This window comes from Molothrus aeneus, chromosome 6 (genome assembly GCF_037042795.1).
Source record: "Molothrus aeneus isolate 106 chromosome 6, BPBGC_Maene_1.0, whole genome shotgun sequence".
Classification (NCBI taxonomy): domain Eukaryota; kingdom Metazoa; phylum Chordata; class Aves; order Passeriformes; family Icteridae; genus Molothrus; species Molothrus aeneus.
The window spans coordinates 16308172-16332044 of record NC_089651.1 but is presented as its reverse complement, the minus strand read 5'-3'; the positions used below and the strand labels follow the sequence as shown (position 1 = coordinate 16332044).

Below are 23873 nucleotides of genomic sequence, written 5' to 3'. Positions count from 1 at the left end.
CATGATTTGTTTTCAGGATCCAGCCAGCCCTTTTGGGTTAAATCCATCTCTTTAACATAGGGGAACAGCTGATTGGGGAATTTAGGCATCCTGGGGGAACAGAGGCTCAGGAAATGCCAGTAGGGAAATCAGCTAAGCTGTGTGCTTAGATCTGTGCTCAGAAGATGGGATGGGACTTGGCTGCATCCATCTTGCTTATGTAGATGATGCTTTTTTCAAAGTAGGGATTAGCTCTTATCTTCCACCTGGCACATGGGGCCTTCATTCCGCTTCAGTCTCCAGCTCCCATACAGCAGAGCTGGGACTAAAAATTACACAGCTAGGCAAGAGGGATGGATTTTTCCTACATTGTTGAAAAAACCCGACACCATGTTCATCGCTGGGCTACAGGACTTCCCCAGACTTCACACCTTAGTTGATTTTAGGCCAAACTTAGAAACTGAAGTTCTGCTTTGGCTGCTACAGGACCACTCCAAATCCTAAGCAGGAACTTGTTCTAATCCTAAGCAGGAGCTTGTTCTAACAGGTCTAGATGATCAGGGGACAGCTTGATTCCCTGTAAACGGACTACCCTTGGCAATACTCAGCTGGGGAGGTGTGGCCCCAGGAGAAGGCTGTAGGCCAGCATGGACACTGGGAGTGCCTGCTGCCCCAGTGGGGCTGGGTCAGGCAGGCGGCATTGTCATGTCACCTTGCAGAGGTTATGTTTTAATCCATTGAAAAAGACAAATCCAACAGGGTCTAGCATGTTTCCTTATCAGGGAGAAGGGGAGAAGCCCTTCTGAAACACACAGGAGTCCACACAAGAGGGTGACCAGATGTCCAGGGACAATAGGTCAGGGAGACACAGTCTCTGCACACCCACAAAGTCTGGCATCTAAAACTGCAAAAGAATGACCACTCTCAGAGTTAACGGGGAAAATACTGTATTTTCTGTTCAATTTTTTGTGAAGAGACAATTAATTCTGACAGCAAAATAATTTTAAAAAACCAGTCACACGATTAGAGATGGGTTTAAAAATGCAAATAACAGAACAGGGAGAGGAGACCTATTCAGGGAAGGCTGCAGTGAACTGGCCCTCCAGCCTATCCTACAGTGTGTCACTCAGAGCATCACTCTGGGCCATGCTTTCCCAGGCAGCTGCCTCCTGCCTGCTGACAGATCCCGGCCCCCCTGGAGTCACTGTGCTGGGACCACGCCCAGCACAGCCACGGCCCAAGGGCTCCGTCTGGAGCTGTGCTGCACATCCCACTTCAATCTGATGCTGAAGATGTTCAAAAGCCACTGCCAGGTCCATGTCAAGCCTCCACATCAGGTCTGTTCAGCAGGTACCCGAGAGGCCAACTCTGTCTTCCCATGCTGAAGAAATCCCGGGGCTGGGAAAGGATGTAGCAGAACTTGGAGGAGCTCAGAGCACTTAACTGGTGTGAAACTGAAGATCTCTGGAGAGGTGCTGAATATTTGCTAATTTTGGAGCAGCTACTGAAGATTTTTTTTTTTTTGGTAACATGCTACTGTTCTCTGACCAGTCTAAAACAGATGTCCTTTGGTGTCCAGATGCAGAGCTTCAGGTGAAGATTATGAGGAGGCAGAAGCAAGCTTTGGGGAGCAGCATTTGTCACATCTGGGGTTGTAGGGGACAAAGCATGTGTCCCATGTGTGCCTATGCCTGTCCCCACTGTCCATGCCAGACCCCCCCAAGGTGAAGCACGGTTATAATGCCAAACTTATTCCACTGGGCAAAACTTTCTATTCTCTCACTGCCCAAAGACCTTTCCAATTTCTTGGCCCCACTGCTACTGCTGGCAGGATTCAGTGAATTTTGGGTAGCCAGGATTTTGCCATCTGTTTAGCCTGGTTTGAGGTCATGGCCGCTACTGATCTTATCTTTCTGCCACTCCAAGCTTTGTTCCTTATCTGCTGCCACTCCCTTAACTTTAGGACCTGATCCAGCACACTGGGAAAATGAAGAGAGTCTTTTACTCCCAGCACAGGGGCTGGGATTCTTGGCAGGCTCTCTTCTGCTTTCCAGTACTGCTTAAAACTAATTTTATCATGCTCCCAGCTCCACCAGTGTTTGCCTACCAGTGCCAGCCCAGCAAGTGGCTCCGCATGCGCAGACCCCGGTTCTCTGGGAGGATCTGTGTGCACAGCTAAATCAGCTAAATCCGAAGCAGGATTGTGCCTCACTCTCTCTGCAACACAGCTGGACATGAACAGACCTCACCAGCGTTAGTGAAGTGGAAAGCAGATACAGAGGGTGTTAAAGGCAGTTGGATTTTGGGACAGGGCAGCAGGGAAAGTGAATGTAAGTCCAGCAGCTACCATGACATCCTCCTGCCAAGGAGGTTTGCTGGTTCTGCCAACTGTCTCTTGAGTTTTGGGGAGTTCCAAATGCTGTGAATCATGTTTCCAAAAGCTCTTATGTGGCTGACAAACACAGATTTTACCAGTATGATTTCAGCCTGTAGATCACTTAGTTGCTTCAGGAAACATTATTCTCAGCTCACTGGCTGTGGTTGAAGCTGGGAAGATCTGCTGTTTGGGGAACCTGGGAGAAGGTCACTAAACTCAAGAGAACTTGTGCCACATGACTTTGCTCAGCAGAAGGCTGGACCTTCATGGCCCTGAATTCAAGTAACCTCTATTATAACCTATCTTGACCCCCTTAATATTCATACTGACTGAAAAGTCCCACTGCCTAGAGCCCCCCTACAAACCCATGTTCCATTATGTCAGGGATGTGGACACCATGCCTCCCAGCTCTCTCACTAATGCCATCACTGAACAAAACACACCACCGCAGCCCTTAGGATCTGAAACTCATCCTCTGGGCACATTACCATGCTTCCCCATTGCTGCAGCCCAGGACATGTTCCCCTAGGACCACACCAGCACAAACTCCTTGAGAAATGACCTACTGGTTACTGCCTCAACCTGCCAAGGAGGGGTCATAAAGACAGATTGTCCCAGGCCATCCACTCCCCCACTTCATGAGTGAAAAAGCAGTAAGAACTGATGTGCAGGACAGCCTGCCCTCGTCCCCTCTCCCCCAGGGCAGAAGACCAAACCCAAGAGCTGTAGCACAGCCCCTCTGCACGAACAGACGTGCCAGGGGCTGGCTCCAGCCAGCTGCCCCCCCTCCCCCCAGGAAGGACACCAGTGCTGGGAGATGTGAGAGGGCCTTGTTCAGCTCTGAGAATCATTCTCAAAAAGAACTACTGGAAGACCTAGCAGTAAAGCAAGGGACTACTCCAGCTGGAGTTGTCAGCTAGAGACCTCCCAGCACCACTTACTCAGAGTGGAAAAAGTAGCTAGCAGGGCACTAATGACTATTTTCCATGTAGTTTTAAATCTAGTTCCATTTCTTTTTCCTTTTTTTTTTTTTTCTCCTTTCCACTCACTGGATTTCTAATACTGGTAACCTTTCTCTACAGCTCCCATGTGTGTTTAAGTGTGTGTGTGGCAGAGGCAGTGGGGGGCAGCTGTTTAGGCACTTGTGGCAAAGCCAACACAGTTGTTATCACGGTCAAAGGCGGAGTAGTAGGGTCCAATAAAGACATCTCCCAGGATCCAGAGTGGGCCCCCGGGGGGTGGGATGTCCAGGCCTGAAAAGCCACTCATGCAGATAGTTTCTCCTTGTGCACTCATCTAGAAAGAAGAGTGAGAGATTCAATTTAAGCAGGCCATTCCCTTTCCTCAACCTTGCAGGCTTGGCAAGAACATCTGCAAGGCTGCCTTTGCTTCAGCGTCTCCCAGACTGAGATCCACAGATTGCAAAAGTGACCCCCAACCCACTGCTTCTGTGACTGCAAACCCAGCTCCCCCTCCCTTAAGCACTAAAGCATCAAGCAAAGCTGCACATGGCCATAAACCTCCCAGCCCACACAGCTCTGAATTAGAGCCACTGGTGAAGATCTGCACAAGATGGTCCTTGTGAGTTGATTCAGATGGCTTAAATGACAGGCTGGTGGCCTCTGCTATAATAAAGCTGGCCTCATGGCACCAGAATGCAGCAGAAAAGAGCTAAATGTTTGTTGAAAGTGATGCAACAGCTTACCTCCCCTTCCTTAACCATCCTGCTACCTTTCAGATTTCTTCCTGAGCACCAGCTCCAGCACTGCTTTGGCTGCTCTCTTTTTTTGCAGTGGAAGCAAAAGCCAGGCCTTGGGGAAGAAGCATAAGGCCGGAAAAATCTGCCTGGACGTACCTTGAGGACATACTTTTCTCCTGTGAGGTTGAAGGACTTCCCTCCTATTTTCATTGTGATGACAGGCAGGGTTGGCACTTTTTCACAGGGAATTATGTACTGAAATTGCAACAGTAAAGGCTTTAGATTGGACCTCCCACACTCTCCCACAGTCTTCCTTGAGCACAGTCACATCTTTGCTGTGGTTTTCCCTAAAACCAGCTCAGCTTAAGAGTGCAGAAGCTCGAGCTGGGATAAATAGTCTGCTCCCTGCCTAGGGCTCCAAGTTGAGGGGCAAGAGGGCTTTATGGATAGGCATGGAGCCAAAGGATGTTGGATTCAGCTTTTGGCTCTGCTGAGTCCTAGGGTGCCACAGCTGATGTGGCATGGCTGAGGGTTTTTACCAGAGGAGAGGCAGCTGTGGCTCAGTACACAGACAAAACCAGTTTCACTAACAATGGCAAGCCTCGGGGATGATGGCAGGTCTAAGCCAACTGTTGCTGCAGCTTCGGGTCTCTGACACTGCAGAAAAGCCCAACAAATGCTCATGGCTCTGATTTGGGAGAGCTTTCAGAACAGGCAATTTTTTTCTACAGGGTCTTTATAATCCATATTCTTCCACAATTTTAGGGAGGGAAAAGAGTCTTGTGAGATTAGCTTTGATGGTTGAAAACTTTCATACAAAGAGTTGCCATTTTCATGAAATATACTTTAATTAAAGTGTCTCTGGACTAATATTAATGTGAATCCTTCGTCTCAGCTGCACCTCAGATCCCTTCTCTTCCACCTTCCAGAGATGGGTGGCAGAAGAGACTCAAAGCTTCCCAAAGTTCATGGGACCTGGGCTTTCTAACCGTGAGCATGAGTAGGGCGGTGCATGCTGCCCAGGGTGAAGAGATGAAGGGGCCCCTGCTGTGCCAGTGGCTTTTCCAGGAGCACAGCCTGGGTAACAAAGATGAGAGGGAGCAGAAGACTAGGTCTCAACAAGCATTTGGGTACAAAGTAGGGTGCAAGCATAGGTGCTGTGATGGCCATAGACCTCCACATTTTCAGCCCGGACTCACCTCGCCTTTTATGAGTGGTTTTGCACCAATGGCCTGCTGTATCTTCTTCACTTCGTTAGTGGGGCCAGTGATGAGTGAAGTTCCTGTGTCCACGATGGCCTCACAGCCCCCCTCACACAGGCTTGGCCCGTTGGCAACATCCACCCTGGGGAGAGATGCCCAGACATTAGACAACCCTTAAAGGCCTTCCAGAGAAGGCTGCGGGAAGCAGTGTGCAGGCAGGCAAGGGAGGGCTGTAAGAGACACCCATCCAGGAAGGACAGATGTTCAGAAACACTGATGCAGCACCAACTCAATGCACAGACCCCCTGGCTCTCTGTTGTCTGCTCGTGACTGAGCAGGTGCCTTGAAGTGTAACTGCATTTCTGCAGAGAGCCTGGATGCTGCCTCATACCCTGCCTGCTACCTGCACTCCAGAGCTAGTGCCACAGCTAATGGACATGGGAGAGAGCTAAGGACAAAGAATTATGGACTTTTACAGTACTGTGCTACTGCAGGAAAAAAAGGGTTAAAAGGGTGCTGTGACAGCCATGGGCAAGGGAAGGGCTCCTGTGCAGAGAAAAGGCAAGCCAGGAGCTGCTTGGCCTCCTCGCCCGCATTGCATTTCACAGCAGTGCAGAAAGACAAAGCCTTCTCGCCAAGGGTCTGCCATACTCTGCCAACGCTGCAGCTCTGGGGGAAAATGAGAACTGAAACGCTGTGCTGGGGAGGGATGCAATTCCCAGGAAAAGGACACACTCTGATCACAGGGCACTTTTAAGTTCCCATCACGTGGGAGAGCTCAGAATAGACCGTGGGGCTGGCGGCCGTCAGCTCAGCCTGCTCTCCTCCCCTGTGCCTCCAACAATGCGCGCTGATTGCTGCGCCGTGCCCTTCAGTCAAGGGCTGGCTTCCTGAGGCCTCATCCTGCTCCTCCGGAGCTGTGTGCAGGACAGCCATGCAGCTCAGGCCTTGCTGAGAGCTGAGCACAACTGGGGCTTCATCTATGGGGCTCACCCTGCCTGCAAGGAGGACACACTGGCATTCTTCTCTGCTTTGCAGGGATGCAGCAGGCATCCTTTCAAAGGTCACGGGTCAAGGCATAAACAAGAGGAAAGGATTTTGCAGAACATCTCCTTATGGCTTCTGCCTTTTGTCTCCTTCCAGCGACAAACAATCCAGTCCTAGGGTGGGATTTAATCTGCTTTTTTTGGTGTGGATGTTTTGCAGGGATGATTCCTTTTCGAGGAGGGTCTCACTGAAGCCTCAGGCCTGTGCTGTCAGCACATGTGACCCCTGCATGTAGTTAGGTGGATGGGGAACTTACGAGTCCATGTGGATCTGCCAGTAGGCCTTGCGTGTCACATTAAACCAGCTGAACTCGCCCTTGTAATACTTGGGGTCGGTCCCTCCCAGGACCATCTCACCGCCAGGGACACCAGAGGGATCTCTGAAAAACAACAACCAAACCTGTGAACATCAAGGGCCGGGTGAGAACAACCTGCTTCAATGCCTCCCAAAACACCTGCTGGGGAGCTTGGAGGTGAAGCACAGCATTAACAGTACTGGAGACAGATAAATTATGTCATGCTATATTCTATCAATATAAGGGCAGGTACTGTGAAATAGGCTGGGATGGGGAAATAGGAATATTTTGGCCCAGTCAAAGCATCCTGCAGCTTTTCACCTGGTACTTTCTCAGAGAAACCTGAAGAAACTCATGGAAGGGAAGGGGGATGGCAAAGGGGAACTAAGCACTGACACAGGGACTTCCTGAATCAGCTTGTAAAAAGTGCCTGTGCAGGGCTGGACACAGCTGATGCAGGGTTAGGTTATCTGCACTCAACTCTGCCAACCAGCAGCCTTGAATGAATCCTCAAGGTTACCATCAGATAAGAGCTCACTGCTGAGCAGATGGGAAGAAATATGGTGATGGGGGAGGGCTGGTGCTTGAATGGCCAGCAGCAGCCCTCTCTGCCCCAGGCGTGCTACTTTTTGGGCTGAAGTAGTTCAGAGTTGCTGCCGTGGTGCCAGGAAAGTGATGGCGTGTCCTGCAGGGAGCAGCAGTGGGTGGGAAGGTGCTGGCAGCTGCAGAGGAGGATCTCCCAGGGTGGTGAGAGAGCACTGCCCCCCTCATTAGTGATGACTGATGGGGGGCACCCTTGCTGGGGAGGTGACATGGTGGTGACCACATGGCTTACAGATTTTGGCAGCAGACTAGGGCTGTTTACCTCTCAAAAGGGACTGCACTAATATCAATCTCATGAACACAGCCCCGCTTATTTTTATTTCTCTTTCCTCTGGAAACATCCTCTGTCTATTCATCAGTTAAGAAATCTGGTCACAGATCCACCCAGCTTTTTATCAGTAAAAGAACTGCATTTCTACTTCCCTTCTTCTTACTTCAGAGCAGCAAACGTAAGAGATTTTGTCCTGACTGCTCCTGCAAGCAGAACTTGCTGTGCCTTCCCCAACTGGGAAGTGCTGTCCAGAGTGTAAAACAACAGATGTGCTACTGGAAAACAGAGAAAAGCCCACTGGGCTTGCCCTCGCAACCAGGGGTGTGCCACCAAACCCAACACTACCTGTTCAGGTAGAAAGAGAACATATTTTTCTCAACCAGCTTCTGTTTCATGACGTTATCGAAGAAAGGCTCGGCGCCCTCCACAGAGATCTTTGGGAATGCCAGGCCCAGGATACCATCAAACTTGGCAGCGACAAATGTTATGCCTGGCTGCTTCGTGGCCTCCCCAAAGGTCTGATCCAGGATTTTCAAGTCACCAAACTGTGGGGAGATGGAGAGGGAAGGGAAAAGCAGATTGTAAAGAACACCGACTCAAGGGATGTGGGTGGTAACAGACCCTCACTGAACAGAGGCTGTAGCACATCCCTCAATGTGCTGCCACACTCCTGCCTGCTTCCACCACTGCATTTGTAGGCAGCTGCAGAAACCAGATACCCTGGTGCCACTCTTGTCAGGGGAAGAGACTGGCAACTCTGGCTCAGTGGAACCTCCCAAATCCCTGCAAAGCCCAGCATATTTTTAAGAAGAATCCCTTTAGCCTTTTGCAGTGTCCCAGCACTGGCCTTGCTGTTCTGCAGCCCCTCCTCTTAGTACAGAGGACCCATATCCATTTGTCCCTCCTCCATTTCCTCCTCTATCACTTACTTCATAATTTCCTCCCAGTCTGAAAAGCTCTTGTGCTGTTCCTTTTATCTTCTTCCCCACTCTGGACATCTTCTAAGTCATCTGTGTATCCTACCTCCTTGGGTGCTGCACCCATCCTCGGCTGGGAGCACAAATCCCTCCCACCTCTGCCCACTATCCCTGTGATCTCCCCTCCATAAGAAACATCCCGAGGATATTGCTGAATCTCTTGGAAGAGCAACCAGCCTGCAGAGACCTCCCGTGAAAGCGGAGAAGACCCAGACAAGAAAGTGAGGTTGAGCATGAAGCACGAAAATAGCAAGCAGAGTACTGAGAATTCAAAGGTCATCTCCCTTGCCAGCCTTCAGAAGGACTGGCATTCCCCACTGGAAAGCTGAAACGCCTTCCAAGGGCAGATCCCCAGAAAGAAGATGACCAGAGAAAGGAGGATAGTTCTGATGATGGGGAGCAGGATGCATCTGCTGGCTTCTGGCTCTAGCAGTTCAGGAGGCTTGTGAGCTTCTGGCTGACCAGAGGCAATTTTAGCATCCACACTAGGACAATTTCAGCCTCTCAGCCTGCAGCTAGCAGCCCTGTAGTGAGCCAGGCTGGACTGACAAGCTGGCCTCTCCTACCTGATGGCAGATAACGATCCCTGTAAATTACTAATATCCCCCCAGGCTAGACAGCACAAGGCTGGGACAGCAGTGCTGCCTTTAATGGTATTGGAGGACTGCACTAGGAAAGGGCAATCGAGCCTTGCGAAAGCTAAAAGCCACAGGGCAGGATGTGGGGGAAAGCGCGCACAGCAACGCATCCGCTCGCCAGCGCCTGCCCCACTTGTACACCCCGGGTTTACAAAAGCCACCCCTTGGCACCACTGATCCTCAGCGGCTTGGAGAGTTCAGTGAAGCTTCTACTTAGAGTAAAATGCAATGGACTGATAACACTGAGTGTCAGGTTTGTTTGAATATTGCTCTGCTTGCACATCCCAAGGGGGAGGCAGATTTCTGCCCAGTCATGGATTCTCAACAGACCCTGCCTGCATTTGGTCCACAGCAGGGCTGAAACCCAAGACCATCTTTAGCAGAGTGCTCCTGCCAGGTCACAGATCCTTTGTCTCTGTCTCTTGGCTGGCTCTTGCCCCGAAACTGAGCAACCAAAAATCATGACCAGTGAATGGCTGTGTGGTGGCCACCCTCCAGCTCTTTGCAGACGGGTGTCAGCACTCCACAGCTCACCTGGCCTCCTTGTTGGTGGCCTCAGCCAGCAGTTAAGCACTGGATGGCAAAGGCAGACCAAGAGGTGAGGGCCTCTAAGGCACAGCTTGGCACCAGGGCTTGGGATGTAGAGGCACAAGGGAGAGGCAAGGAAAGTAATCTGTGCAGTCTATCTGCACTGCAGTCATGGGAGAGACACTGTGCCCCACGGCCAGCTCAGTTTCCTCTGCTGTCCTTGAAGGACATCCCAAGGTTGGGCTGTGATAAAGAAATGAGATGTCTGAGCAGCAGAGGTCTGGCTGAACCTGCTGCTCTTTGGAGAGCAAGCAGCCCTGCAGAGTGCAGAGCTACAGGGCATTGCTCCTCCACAGAATGAGAGAGGATGTTTGACATGAGCTCATCACCCTCTCAAAAAACCATTAGGGCTGGGGGACTCTGGACTACCACCCAACAAGCATCTTTTGGTCAGATGTCAGCGCTACCAGAGGTTGCTGTGGCTGCTTCCACCCACCAGAATGGCTGGAGCCAAGAGGGTCACCCTGAAGGTTATTTCAATGTGTTTCTTTCAAGATTATACCTGAATGGGAGCTTGCCTACAACATGTTGTGCATCAGAGGATGCATCCATGTGTCCAAGCTGAAGGTCCCTGACCCTCTGTCACCCCTGCTCATGCCTATTACAATTGGGACATTGCTTAGCTCCATGCAAGAGGTTTCTCTTCTTGCAGACAGAAAACAAATGGTACAAGCTGTGCTGTCTGACAAGAGCTATCCCCACTTCCCAAACAAACTGAGGCACAAAATCTTTCCTCTGAGCTGCTGGGAAATGGAGAACTAGTCAGCAAACAGGGACTAGGGTGACAATTACAAACAAAAAAAAAGAGAAAAAACGGCAATCTTCTTTCTGACTCATTTCAGCCCTTGCATTAATCCCACACTTTCTAAGGACAATGAAGTTTGCTGTTTGCCTTACTGCATTTCTGGATGCAGCACAGAGGCAACAGCTGATGCTTCCAGGCTAGCCTGAAATCTTCATGCTGTAAGAATGGGCTAAAGAGTGCATCCTGCAAGTCACACACTTTAAGCTTCTCCTGGATACTTTTTGATTCTGATGAAATTGGTAAGCCAATACTTTTCAGCTGAACCTAAACAGAAACCTCCAAATCCCCAGATTTATGTGCTTATTCAAAACTTTTGCTTTGTTTCTCCCCCCCGCAAAGCAAACATATGCTCTGATCCCTGCCAGGAGAGCAAGTAATCTGAGAGCACATGCACCCCTGATGTTTGGCAGCTGGCAAACTCTCCTGAGCATCTGTACCTGGGAGGAAGTCATGAAAGGCACTTGTCCTTCACAGGACAGAAAGCTCAGGCTTTGTTTGCTGAAAAGCAAACTGTGAAGCAACCACCACACAACTAACTCAAGCTGCACACTGAATACCCCCAGGGTGTCCCCCAGCCTTTATAAGCATAAGCTCCAGTTCGTGACGTGAGACCAGGATGGGGCAGTAAAGAGACCTTTTCTGGTCTGTACATGGGCAGCTGCCCATGTGGGCATCCGCTAATGTGTGGATATTGGCCAAGGACAAGCTGGGCACCACCAGCAGTCTGTGCAGTGGTGTTGGCATATCTTGGACTGGTAAGTTTTTGGGGTCACCAGGAAAAGGGTTGGAAGGATGGCCAGAAACCATGTTTGCAGTGGCACCATGTGAGCAGTCCCCACTCCAAGCCTGCTGACCTGCAGATTACTATCTTCACCCTTCTTAGCCTGCCATGGTTACTGCTACCTTAACAGACATCATTACCATATCATTTCAAAGCACTTGGAAACACAGCACTGAAGGATGTTCTATAAGAGTAGGACACTCAAGAAGGAGATCCACTGAAATCTAACAGCTCCGAGCTCTCTACTGAAAGCAGTCTGGGGCAGTCGTGACTCACCGTGACCACGTCTTGGCTGAGGAACCCGGAAAGGCTCCCTGTCCCATAGCGGATGGCAAACTTGGTGCCGTTCTTCGCATAGGTGCTGGATTTAGAAGAGTCATACTTGTGGTGCACCACTGCAGTTGGGAAAGGGGACACACAGCATTAGTGCTCCTTTACACCTACAGTTCCCCAAAACCAAACCCCACATCATCCAGGTTATCCTGACAAAATGGACGCTCAATGATAAGAAGATGGGCCTGAACCCAGGGTTTGCCAAGCCCAGATTGCTTAACAAAGCATTTCCAGTGTCTAGAGAATTAGGTGGGCAGATCCAATTCAGGCTGTTAAATCCGATTTGGCCACTGGGTATTAAAAGCCTAGAGGTTATATGGTTGGTGTGGTGTGTTAGTCAGCAGAGCAAAATGTATCCCTCCACATGCCATGGAGAACCAGGGTGGCTTTAAATATAGTCTGCTCGGGGCAGGAACGTTTTCACCTCATGGACTTATCTGTTTCTTTTACTAGGAGTAGCTGGAAATTTTTCAAAAATTGTTTTTAGTACAGAAAGAACTCAAAATATCCCTTTATTTGCAGAGGAGAAGGGCTTTCCCCTAACCTAAGCTGCTTTTCCCCTTGGCTGGGTTGGGAGCTGTAGGATATCCCTGGTTTTATGGGCAGGCAGATTCCTCCTCCCCAGACTGCTCCCGAGTCACGAGCTGGCCAGTGCAGTCCCATGGCTGGCTGCTGAGTGGTGCAGACAGCAGCTGAGGATGAACCAGCCGAGCCCTGCACAAAGTGACAGAGCTACACAAGGAGTTTCCCAGCTAAGCTGTCTGGGTCCCAGTTTGGATTCCCGTCTGGCAGGAGGTTTTAAGCTCCTTGTATATTCATAAAATGAGCCCTTTGGTCCCAGCATGTCCCGAGGCACTGCCTTGAGAAACCATCTCCCTGCTACAAATCAGGAACCCCCTTGGCATACCAGGTCTGAACCTCACCACCCTGTCAGTGTCCTAAATCTTGTTTCATATATGCAAAGAGAAGGTGTCTTTACAAGAAGTCCAAATTTCCACTCTACTCCCAATGAGCACTGTGGAATGCCTTTCATGGTTGCAGTTGTTGACTCCACAGGTTTCTCCACTTTGCTAAAGCAGCACAACCAGCGACTTTTGAATGGCATTTTGCCATAGCCGTGTTTGACATCTTCAGCTGTGGAAGTTTATTGCATAGGAATGCCACAGAATAAAAAAAAAACTTGCAGTCCCTAAGTCATTCTCATTTCATTGTGCCTACCTGGCTCTCGTTAATTATAACTCCATAAACATGCACACACATGCTCTGTGCAGCAATAAACCAGAAACTAGGACAGTTTGTATCAGATCTGGCAAGAGGCTGACTTTAAAAAGTCAGCCTTGTGCAATGGGATAACAGCAGCACTGGTCTATAATTTGGGGAGAAACATCACAGCCGATGATGCTGCTCCCCTGCTGTAGGGCTGAAGCTGGTGGAGAAGATTTGGCCCTGTATAGGAGTTACTTGGAAAAGAAAAAACCCAGGAAAGGACTAATGAAGGATGGATGCAGGAAGATGGATTTCTAGCTCTCGCCCTAAAAAGCCCATCAGCCTCTGGCAAGTCCTTTCACACTGCTGCCTCAGTTTCTCCTCTTGCAATGCAAGGCTCTGCATTTTGCAGGGAAGGAGAAGCTGTTTAGCAGCTTCTGGCACCTGTGACACTTACTGCAGGCGATGTCCAGTATGGAACAGTGCACGGATGGCACCCAGAGGTTGGAGGAGCCAGTGTCAAAGATCACGGTGAAATTCTGGGGGGGTGTTCCGATACCGATCACACCGAAATACTGGGCCTGCAAAGCAGAAGAAGGGAGCCTTGAGCAGAGGCAGGTGGCTAAAAGCAGGGATTAGAGATCAAAAAATCTCTTAGGGTTGAATAGAGGATCAGCTTATCTAGACATTGCCCTCCTCTTGGTTTTGGCACTGATGGGTTCCCAGCCTTTTTCCTCTGGAAGGGAGGTTCCCCTTCAGTGTTCATTACAGTGGGTGTGAAAAGGATAAACTGAGGACAAGTGGGATGGGTGCGTGCGGGGGAGGACATTTGGGGCACGGAGACAGAGAAGAAGAGAAGGGGGAAGGTGTGCAGGCTAACATGCAGTTCACTACAAGGATGAGAAAAAATTATGGAAGGAAGCCAAGCAAAACACCTGCGTTATTGAAAAGCTGAAATTGGCTGGGAAGCTGCTTTGCTTATGGGTTTGCAGAGAAACTGTGGGCTGCAGCAAGCAGCAGCACTGCCCACTGCAGGTGGAGGTACAGCTGCTGGAGGTTTTGGTGCCTCCTGGTGAGCTCTGGGAATGGGGGGGGATAAACAAATGCTCAGTCTTGAGAGGTGGAAGACTGGAGGAGTGGTGGGAGCAAAGAGCATGAGCAGCACCACCAGAGATGGATTTAGGCCTCCAGGGTGAAAGACTGGGAGAAGTCCCTGTAGCACAGGTAACTGATGGATACACCTTTTCTCTAAGACTACATTTCTGCTGGGACTGGAAGAAACCGGAATGGCTGAGTTGTTGGCAAAGTATCCTTCTCTCCACAGAAGAGAGAGAATGATAGGCAGGTGCTACATGGACTCATTTTTCCCCAGTCCTCCCAAACAGGCAGGGAGCTGTGTCCTGCCTGGGGAGCAGCTGGTTCAGGGTTCTGGAGAGAAAGCTGGAGAAGCAAGGGAAGTCAGCCAGTAGCCTTTCCAAACCCCAAGTGTACTTAATTAAGAGGGGGGAAAGGGGGGAAGGGAAGAAAACAGGATTATCAAAGCTGTTCACCTTCTGTGCGCTCAGTTTGCAAGGCTTCGCTCACTAAGTAATTAACAATCCATTGCAACATTGCAATTAGCCATAATGGGGAGGCAGCACTTGCTTCCAGTGGTTCTGTAATTATTGCTGGGGCTAGAAAATTAACCCCCAGTACAGGGGCTCCGTTTGTCACATACATAAACCCATGGAGGGTCCCAGGGCAGGAAGCACACAGGCTAGTGGGGTTTGTCCCGAGAATTCATTTGGCAGCAAAAGTATTCTCAGCCAGGCTGGGAGGGACTCAGCTGTCCTTTATCTGCCACCACAGGTTGGATTGGTGCCTCTGTGACAAGGGAAAACAGTGCTGCCCTGAGTGGCGGTCTGAGCAGTGGCTGCAAGAGACAGCACCGTGACACAACCGCTCGCCCTGCCTTTCAACACTGCCAACTGAAACACCGGTGGCCCTTCCCAGGACAGGAGGGCCCTGGCTGGGTGACAAGAGCCGCTGGGGAAGGGCAGCAGGGAAACATACGCTGAATTAATGCCTAAATACCTGGGCCCAGGTTTATTCTGCCAGCCAATGCTCATATCCTACACTGCCCGGTAAGGAACCCTGAAATAGTAAACCCCACACGTGTCTGGCAGCAGGGCAAGGGCAAACTTCATGCCCTTTATCTGGCTTCTCTTTCTGCCACCACCCAGCTGGCTTTGCTCCCTAAGTTGCTGACAAGAAAGTAGAGATAAAGGGTGGTTTTTCCCAGGGCAGTGTGAAAGATGAAGGATACTGAGAGGAAGGGTCCTGCATCCCCAGGACCATAGTAAGCTAGCATTCTCAAGGAGTGGAGCATGATTTTTATGCCCCTGTCTTGCCAAAAGTAGAGTCTAAATGGCCAGAAGATGCTAGGAAGGATTGTAAGTGAGCAGGCCCCTATTTATGATTGTTAATTAGTGACAAAGGGGAAAGGAAATAGGTCACAAACTGAAAAGCTCCTGCTTGGGTGGCAGTGGGTTGTTTGTTGTTGTTATAATTACTAGTATTAGTATTTTTAGTTTAGTAATAATGGGAAACACCTTTTGGTACCCACTCACTAAGCCACGGGGGTGCATCAATCTGTCCTACAGGATCAACATCTCTCCCTCCTTTGCTTTCCTGGATGGTGGGAGGCTGGCATGTCTCACCCCCCTGACATGGGTACCCCTACAAGTGACATTGTGCTGGGGTCCGCTGCAGTGCAGGGGATGGTCTGCAGGGGGGTTGTTACTCACATCCATGTAGTTCTTCAAAATCTCCGGAGTGGGTTTACCCTCCTCGGCAAAGCCCAGCTTGTACTTGATGGACTCGGTGATGGCATTCATATCTGGGATCTCACTGCCCGCCTCTCTCAGGATCCTCCGCATGGAAGGGAACTTGGTCAGGGGGATCCTGTGTGGGGACAGCAAACACACACCTGTTAAAGGGGGTGTGTAGGGCAGGGATACCTAGGGAAGGGGGACAGCAGGGCTCCACTCAAAACAGGGGACGCGCCAGTACGAGGTAGGTGAGGTTTGGGCTCCTGCCAGCACCCTATGCCAGATCCCCCTCGCCGCGCTGCGGTCGGTGTTTTTCCCAAAGCCAGGGGACAGGGGGAAAGGCTGGCGGGCTGCCAGAGGGTCACCAGGTGTAGGGGAAGCTGGGGCGAGGCCCCTCCATGCTCAGGATGGGGGGGATGTTCCGAACCTTCCCCTCCTCGCTTTGATGGAGGGGAGCCACCCGCTATGGAGGGCTGCGAGAGGAGCTCGGAGGGCACCGCTGCAGCAGCACCGGGGGTGCTTCTCCCGTGTCCCTCGCAATCCGGAGGGCTCAGAAGCCCCTGAGGAACCCCCTCCTCTCACCTGATGAGGGCGGCGCAGGACCCGGCCAGGGCGAGCAGCAGGAGGAGGCCGCGGAGGCCCATGGCGGCGATGGCGCTGCTGGCGGCGGTGGCGAGGGGTGAGAGGCTGGAGGTCCCGACGCTGAGAGGCCGCGACGCCGCTCTCGCTTTCTGTCCCTGTTTTTGTAGGCAGAGCGGCCCCTCTCCACGGATTTCTGGAGTCAGCTGACGGTCTAAAATTGCAACCAGCGGCGTCACGTGAGGGCGGGCCGGGGCGGGGAGCGGGGATCGGGCGCGGGGCTGGGGGCGCCGCCTCACGGCTCCCCCCGGGCTGACCCCCGGCGCCTCGGGCCGTGACTCAGCCCCCGGGAAAGGGGAATAAACACCATGAAATCAGTCACGAGATGCCTGCCCGGCCGCGCGTGCCCCGTTCTGGACTGCCTTTAGCTTCCTTCTACTGGGCTGGTTTTTTTTCTTTTTTTTTTTTTTTTTCTTTCCAGGTTATCTGGCAGTTTTTTTCCCCAGGGGAGTGGAAAGAGGGGACGCACAGCCCCAGGCAGCAGACCCCCAGCTCCTCGCGGGGCTCGGCTGCTCAGGGGCCTGGGCCACCCTGCCACCCGCTGTCACCGCTGTGCAGGGTTCAGTGTTTCACTGTGCACCCCTGCCCAGGGGGCCGTGGCAGCTCCCCAGCCCTGTGTTTCTCCCTGGCCCCAGGACACCTCCAGTTTGAGGGACTCATCCCTCCAATCCCTCCGAGCTGGGTGTTTCTGGAGAAGATGGGCATATCCTAGGCCACAGCTTTTTTGGGAAGCGCCGAGAGGGGATGTCAAGCCATATCTGCCCCCCCCAAAATGCACTGTGGTAGTACTGTGCCACCTGCAGCCACCGAGAACGATGCTGGTGCAGGGCAGAGCCCGGGGGGACACAGGTCACCAGCAGTCCCTGAGGTCTGCCCTTTCCCCAAAACGCAGACTGAGTACTGGGATGGGTTCTTCACCACCACCAGAGTGTCGTAACAGGGTTCAGAGGTGCCACACCACCAACTCAGGAGGCCACAGCTAATCTCTGCCCAGTTTGCCGCGACAGAGCTCAAACAGAGCCACGAGACCTGCTAGAAAAACAATAAAAATGAAATCGGATTTACAGACATTTTCCCTTCCAAGTCCTGAGGACTGGAATGGTTTGTTTTCTTGCTCTGCTTGTGCGTAGTTGTGGGGATGGGAAAGCAGCAGCCTGTGGGACAAGCTGGGCACTGCTGGAGTGGGGGACCCCTAGCTTTGTGATGAGGTTCCTGTCTGTCTCCCGTCACATTCGTGTTCATGAAACTTCTGTAAAATTGCTGGGTCATGTCACTAGCACCTCACTTGCACCAACTCCTTCCCACACTCCGTCCCTAAGCCTCTTCCATCCTCCCATGGCCTCACACAGGACCCTGCTGCCCTGGGTGCATGCTACCCCCCCACCTGTGATCCATCCCAAGTATTTTTAGAGGGCATTTCTGCCCTGGGCTGTATCTTGTCCCACAAGCTCTCCAAATTGCCCCATCTTGGTCAAGCTGATGGGGCTTCAGGAAAACCTGCCACCTGCCTGTGGGGCACAGCTGCCATTGGGATGAGGATTTCTGGAGTGATCGCTGGACACATTGGTTGAACCTGGTGGGTCCCGTTATTTTGGCCAGCACCTGCTTCCCTCCTGGCCCTGCAGGTGTGTGGTCAAGCTGAATGCCACTGACCATGAGTCAGCAAAACCCATTGCCCTCCTGGCCCTGAGGCACTGCATGACTCAGCAAAATCCCGTGTGGCTCATTCAGGCAAGGGGCCAAGGCATAGCGGGTCTGCAGCACCGGCAGCCTGACCCCAGAGGCATCGCTGCTGCTGCTGCTGCTGCTGCTGCTGCTGCGGGCTCCAGCTCACAGGTCCCCTCCTCTCATCCCCCTGGATGCTCGTGGGCAGGAGTGGGTCAGACATAAACCAGCCCCACCGTGGCCCCATCCAAGCAAACCCACCATCACGAAGGGCTCTAAACCCCTTTACAAATGTGCTTTGCAGACAAAAAGGACAGCCCTGATGCCAGGCCCAGGCCTCCCCTACGTCCCTTATAGGCTTTCCTGGAGCCTGTGGCAGAGCAAGTGAAGTACCAGTCCTCCTCCCTTCTCTTTGAAGTGGCTGGGAAACTGTAGCTGGCCAGAAAACCTGCACCTTGGCCTCCAGGCTGGGGCACCTATGGTAGCTCCTCCTCAAGTGTTTCCAGTCTGGCCAGTCTCTGCTAGAATCCCATGGCTATGGAGTGGGCTCCAGAGTGCAGGGATGGGCCAGTGAGTACAGCATACTAGTCACGTACCATCACACAGCAAAGTGCTTCGGCAAAGAACTCTGGACCCAGGCTTTGTCTGTTTCTTTGATTCCAGGAGATTAGAGGCAAGCTTTCCTGTTATGAATGAGCCTTAGCTTGAGCTTCCTGGTAGCAGGGCTTGTTCCTCATCTGGGACTGCTCTCATACCAGTACGAGAGGCTTGCTGCTTTTTGAACTGTTCTAAGTGACTTACATGTCCCATGTTTCCAATGGTTTAATGGGAAAAAAGGAGAATGGGGCTGTGTCAGGGAATATTACAGTAGTGATCCTTTCCTGGGTGCTTGCAGGATGGGAAGGGACTGGGGGTCTTATCCCCCGAGTTTTTAACCTGTCTCTGTCCCTTGGCACCAGTAGTTTTGGAGCTGACACTGCAGTGCCTGCATGCTGGGAGGCCAGTGGCTCCAGCAAGGAGACAGGATTTCTGCTTTCAGGCTCCCTCAGCACCTCTGTGGAATGTTTGCCCTGATGTTAAAGCCTTAAGAAGTATAGTGAGTATGTTTAACCAGGAGCTGGGACCGCGTCTGGGTATTTAAAGGCTGGGACTGTGAAAGTTGCACCATATTATCTTAAAAAGATAGAGTAGCACGAGCCTGGGCTTAGGGTTTTTTGCACACTTTTCCTTGTTTGTGGAGCAAACAGGGAATGCCACGGCTGAGGTATCTAGAGAACGTGTGAGACACAATGGAGGAGTCTATCTCTCCTCACTCCTATTTTTGTCACAGTGGATGAACCCCTTTCCTTGCTGCTCCGTCTCCCTAGCGCCCTGCATCCCCTGTGGCTCCAGGGGTGAACCAGCGCATCTTCCCCTGCAGCCCCAGCTGTGGGTGTGGGGTGACACGCCCCTGGGGCCCGGCCATGCTTTTGCAACCTCCCTGCCTGCTTGAGAGGATTCCCAAGGTGGGGTCAAATGACTAAGCTCCAATAGCTCCAGTTGGGAAGGGCACCCCAGCTCTGGGAGGTTGGGGTCTCCTCTGCAAGTGACACCTGGTTGTCCCATCTGCCCTTTGCTCCACAGGCAGGGACCTGATGCAGCTTAGTTTATAAACATAGAATCCTTAAGGTTGGAAAAGACCCTTAAGATCTTCGAGTCCAACCAGCAACCCAGCACTGCCAAGTCCCCCACTAAACCATGTCCCTAAATAACACATTTGCATGGCTTTTAAATGCCTTCAGCGATAGTGATTCCACCATTTCTCTGACCAGTCTGTTCCAATGCCTGATTTCAGGGAATAATTTTTTCCAATATCCAGTCTAAAGCTCCTCTGGCACAACTTGAGGCCATTTTCTCTCATCCTGTCATCTGTTACCTGGGAAAACAAGCTCCCACCTCACTGCAATCCCCTTTCAAGCAGTTGTAGAGAGTGATGAAGTCTCTCCTGAGCCTCCTTTTCTCCACACTAAACACCCCCAGCTCCCTCAGCCTCTCCTCATAGGACTTCTGCACCAGACACTTCACCAGATCCATTGCCCTTCTCTGGACATGCTTCAGCACCTCAATGACTTTCTTGTAGTGAGGGGCCCAGAACTGGGCACAGGACTCGAGGTGCAGCCTCACCGGCACCAGTACAGAGGGACAATCATTGCCCTAACCCTGCTGGCCACACTATTTTTGATACAGGCCAGGATGCCACTGGTTTCCTTGGCCACAGGAGCACACTGGCTCATGTTCAGTTTCAAATGCCTTATTTTTGGGGGGCTCTAGCAGGTCTCCCATTTGCAGTTTGGCAGACCTCTGCCAGGGTTGCTGCAGTGGTCTCTTTGTCCTTACAAGTGGCTGTGTGTTTGCCTTCACCCTTTCCTCAGTGTTTTTTCCCTAAATTTATTTATCACAGCAGCACCAATGTTGTGAACTACAATGACCTACAGGACAAGGAAAGCTTCAGCTCAGAGATGAAGATTATTTTTTTGCTCAGCTGTGGGTGGGATTTTTAGAGGGCGTCTTCAAATTCAAGAAAATGCATTTCTGATTTTGAAGCTCGTTGCTAAAAGGAAAGAAAACCAGTCTCCTGTCTGAGCTGAGCAGAGCCTACGGGTGCACAAGCCTGGGCAAGTCTGGTTTCAAGCAGCCTGTCTCTGCTGGTGCTGGTGTGAAGGTGCTGGATGCAGCTCATTAGTGGAGCCTGATTCACCATCCCTGAGATCCCAAGAGAAGCAGTAGTAACTTTTTCCCGGCATGGTGCCAGGACTTCACCCACTCCTTACACCATTTCCTAAACTGATGTACAATTCACAAGGTGAGGGTGCGTTTTGCAGTGGCGCTGGCACATCCCAAACTACACCCTTTTTCAGGGTAACACCCACAAAAGCAAGACTAAATGGTGGTTTAGTAGCAGCTCTGGGTGGTGGGAAACCTGGGAGCAGAGGAGGGGTTGCACTGAGCACAACAAGGTGACTCATGCAGCCCTGGCCATTGTGTCCCAGTGCTGCGGGCACTGGGGAAGGTGTTCTTGGCATCACGGGTGGTGGCAATCCCCAGTCCATTCATGCTGGCTGGCTGGGGCTGGCTTGGAGGCACAGCTGGCCAGCAGCCTGCTGAAACATGTTCTGGCTGCCATCATGGGCTGCAGTGACCTAGGGGAAATGCTAAGTGGAGTTGCGGAAGGCCAAGGCTGGTATTTTTTCCTTTGGTGTCCCTCACGCTGCAAACCGTGATCCTGCTGGCAGGTGAGGGTGGCTCACTGGTGGCCGTGTGACACAACTGGATGTCATAACAGGCAGGAGCCCTGAGCATGGCTCCCTCCTCATCAGGGCCATTTGCAGCAGCCTTCAAGCATGGAGTGTTTTCATCACATCTTGCTCTTCCATCTTTTTTAGCTATTTAAAAACAAAACCCAGAAAGGATTTCATAAGTGAAATATATTTACTGTCTTTAAGATTCTGAGCTGCTCTGGTGTCTTCACTAGAGTTTACTTACACATTACCCTGTCTCAGTGGGCTGCTGCCAAGCTTGACATCGCCTGTCCCTGTGTCCCACGCATTTCGTGGCCCTGCCCAAATCCTTGCCACCCCCACACCACCTGCCCGCTCCTGACCCCGCTCGGCGTTGGATGTTCTTCATCATCCCCTGGCCCATCCTCCCCCATGGCTAGTGACACACCTGGCACCCACCTTGGGGAGGAGGAGACCTGCCTCTCCCTGGCTGCAGGCCCTGTCTGCTCCTCAGGGCAGGGATCTCATGTTGTTTGCCTCACCTGAGTTATTTTGCAGCAGGCTGAAATTGCGAGGGACGGGCAACAACAATCGTGGTAGACCCTGGCAGCAAGGCAGCGTGACCCGTGGCTGACAGGATGGGGTGATAAGTGACAATGATGGTATTGATTCATCCCCACCCACGCCAGGATGTGATGGAGAACACAGGGACCCAACTCACCTTATCACCATCTTGGGCAATTCCTGCTTCTGTCCCCCATGTAAGCCTGACTTGGGACAGGGGGTATTGGCATGCTGGTGGGCTTTCCATCATGATGCAGAGAAGTGCCTCCAGCCATGTCCAAGCACACATTTCATTTCATTTGCCAGCACTAGATGTCATTTAATTATTTCCTTTAGTTTCCAGCAGAAGCTGCCCTAAGATGACCATCATTTTTACAATCATGTCTCTTCCACATAACAAAACACTGAAGCAATTGACACTCCTGATCCTGAGAGGAGTGTGAGGTCAGAAAGATGAGGGTCAACACCCCATTGCAACCCAAGAATCAGCTTAAAAGTTGCAATGTGTTTTCTTGGAGTGGGAGCAACCAGCTCTCAATGGTTATTTGGTAAATCAATCTGGACCTCCTGGGGCAGTTTCTGCTGTGTCAATATTTCCACAAAGGCTCTGAATTCTAATTTATTGTCACCTTTCTGCTAAGCTCCATCTTTACTTGCCACCACAGCCACTATTTTAAGTGTGACTGCCTGGGGTTAAGATCTTGAAACCAGTTTTAAGCACGTTGGCAAACACAGTCTGTGGCTTTGCACACCCTCTCTATGACCTTCTACATGCACGACAGCCTGTTAATAATTTTTTGCAGCGTGGGACGTGGCATCTTGGCCTCTCTGGCTGAGAAGTCCTGAGTGTTTCTCAAGGTACACTGCCACCAGGGTGACTTAGGGTTAAGGTTATGGTCAAAAATCTAAAGATGCCTTGCTCAGTGCTCATGATCAAAGGTGCTTTTAGGTTAGGGAGGTGTGGGAGCATCCTTGGCAGACACTGCAGCTGCACCCAGGTCCTGCAGCCTCCAGCATCCTCTCCCTCTGCAGCCAGGAGTCAATGAAGCTGAACAGCTCGGACACTGCCACTGCAGATCTCTGTTAGCAGATAAATACACGTCAATCTTCCCTCCCTGCAGTACCATCATTTCATAAAACCCTTTCTCTTGCTTAGCACTGAGTTGTTTTGTTTTTAGCATTGCAACCCTAAATTGACTGCTGCAGTGAGGGAGGGATTAAGGGCACGGTCCTGGGCAAAGGTCTCCCATAACTCCTCAAGGCCAACCAGCTGCAGCCTCTGATCCCTGGGGTCACGCGCTCCACCCTGAAACAAGGGCCACTTGTTTGGCATCGCTGGCAGAACTGGGCCCTGCAGAGGAGGCAGCTGCCCTGCCTGTGGCTGAGAGGAGTAGGGGCCCACTTCCTTTTCTGGACCACGAGGGTGTCTCAGAGGGGAGCCCAGACACCAGGCAGCTTTGGCTGGGGTTGTGCAGGGTTGTTGGAAAGCAATGGTCAGAATCAAGTGCAGGTCCTCAGAGCCCCCTGTGCACTTCTCTGCCTGGAGTGGAAAGGTATGAAACCCAGCAGGGTTTAGAGGGAGCCTATCTGTGGTGGTGACATGGCACTGTGGTCTGCTCCTGCCTTGACGAGGCCAGTGAAACCTGAGATGGGTATCAGAGAAGCATGCCATGACCAGCCCCAGCAGCTAAACCCTCTTCAGGTTGCAGCAGCGGCACAAGACCTTGGAGCATCAGCAATGCCTTGAAGGAGGGAGCTTAAGATGCCTCAGAAAGCCAAAACCTGAGGAGCATCCTAAGCATAAATGAACTTATTACAGCAGCCTCTAAGACAGAAACAGCAAGTTTGTCCTTGCAGCAGGGCATGAAGCTGCAGCAGTCCTTGACAGAGGGTGTTTTTGATGGCACATCATTGGAGCAGGGCAATAAGGGCAGTTTTGATGCTACAAGGTTGAACTATGGCCTGAAATAGCTGTACTTGGCCCTATATGATGCAACCCCACAAGTCCCGAGTTTCCTTCCTTTTTTCCTATTTTGGGCATGTTTTGCCCTGTCATCCCCCACTGTGCTGACAGTGCTGGAAGAAGGCATGTGGCGCTTTCCCGCTGCCCTAGCATCCCACACACTACAGTGGCTCA

The 23873-nt window shown here is 51.5% G+C and overlaps 1 protein-coding gene across 1 annotated transcript; it reads right to left on the bottom strand.

Moving 5' to 3' along the window:
• Positions 1-909: 909 nt before the first annotated feature.
• On the bottom strand, positions 910-16445 carry CTSD (cathepsin D). Its single transcript, XM_066551759.1, has 9 exons — positions 16194-16445; positions 15588-15744; positions 13259-13382; positions 11539-11657; positions 7819-8018; positions 6561-6683; positions 5255-5399; positions 4212-4310; positions 910-3652 (listed from the first exon to the last, which is right to left on the bottom strand). Exons 1-9 carry the CDS (start codon positions 16253-16255, stop codon positions 3491-3493), a joined length of 1191 nt encoding a protein of 396 aa, XP_066407856.1. The 5' UTR covers positions 16256-16445; the 3' UTR covers positions 910-3490.
• Between the last annotated feature and the right edge of the window lie 7428 nt (positions 16446-23873).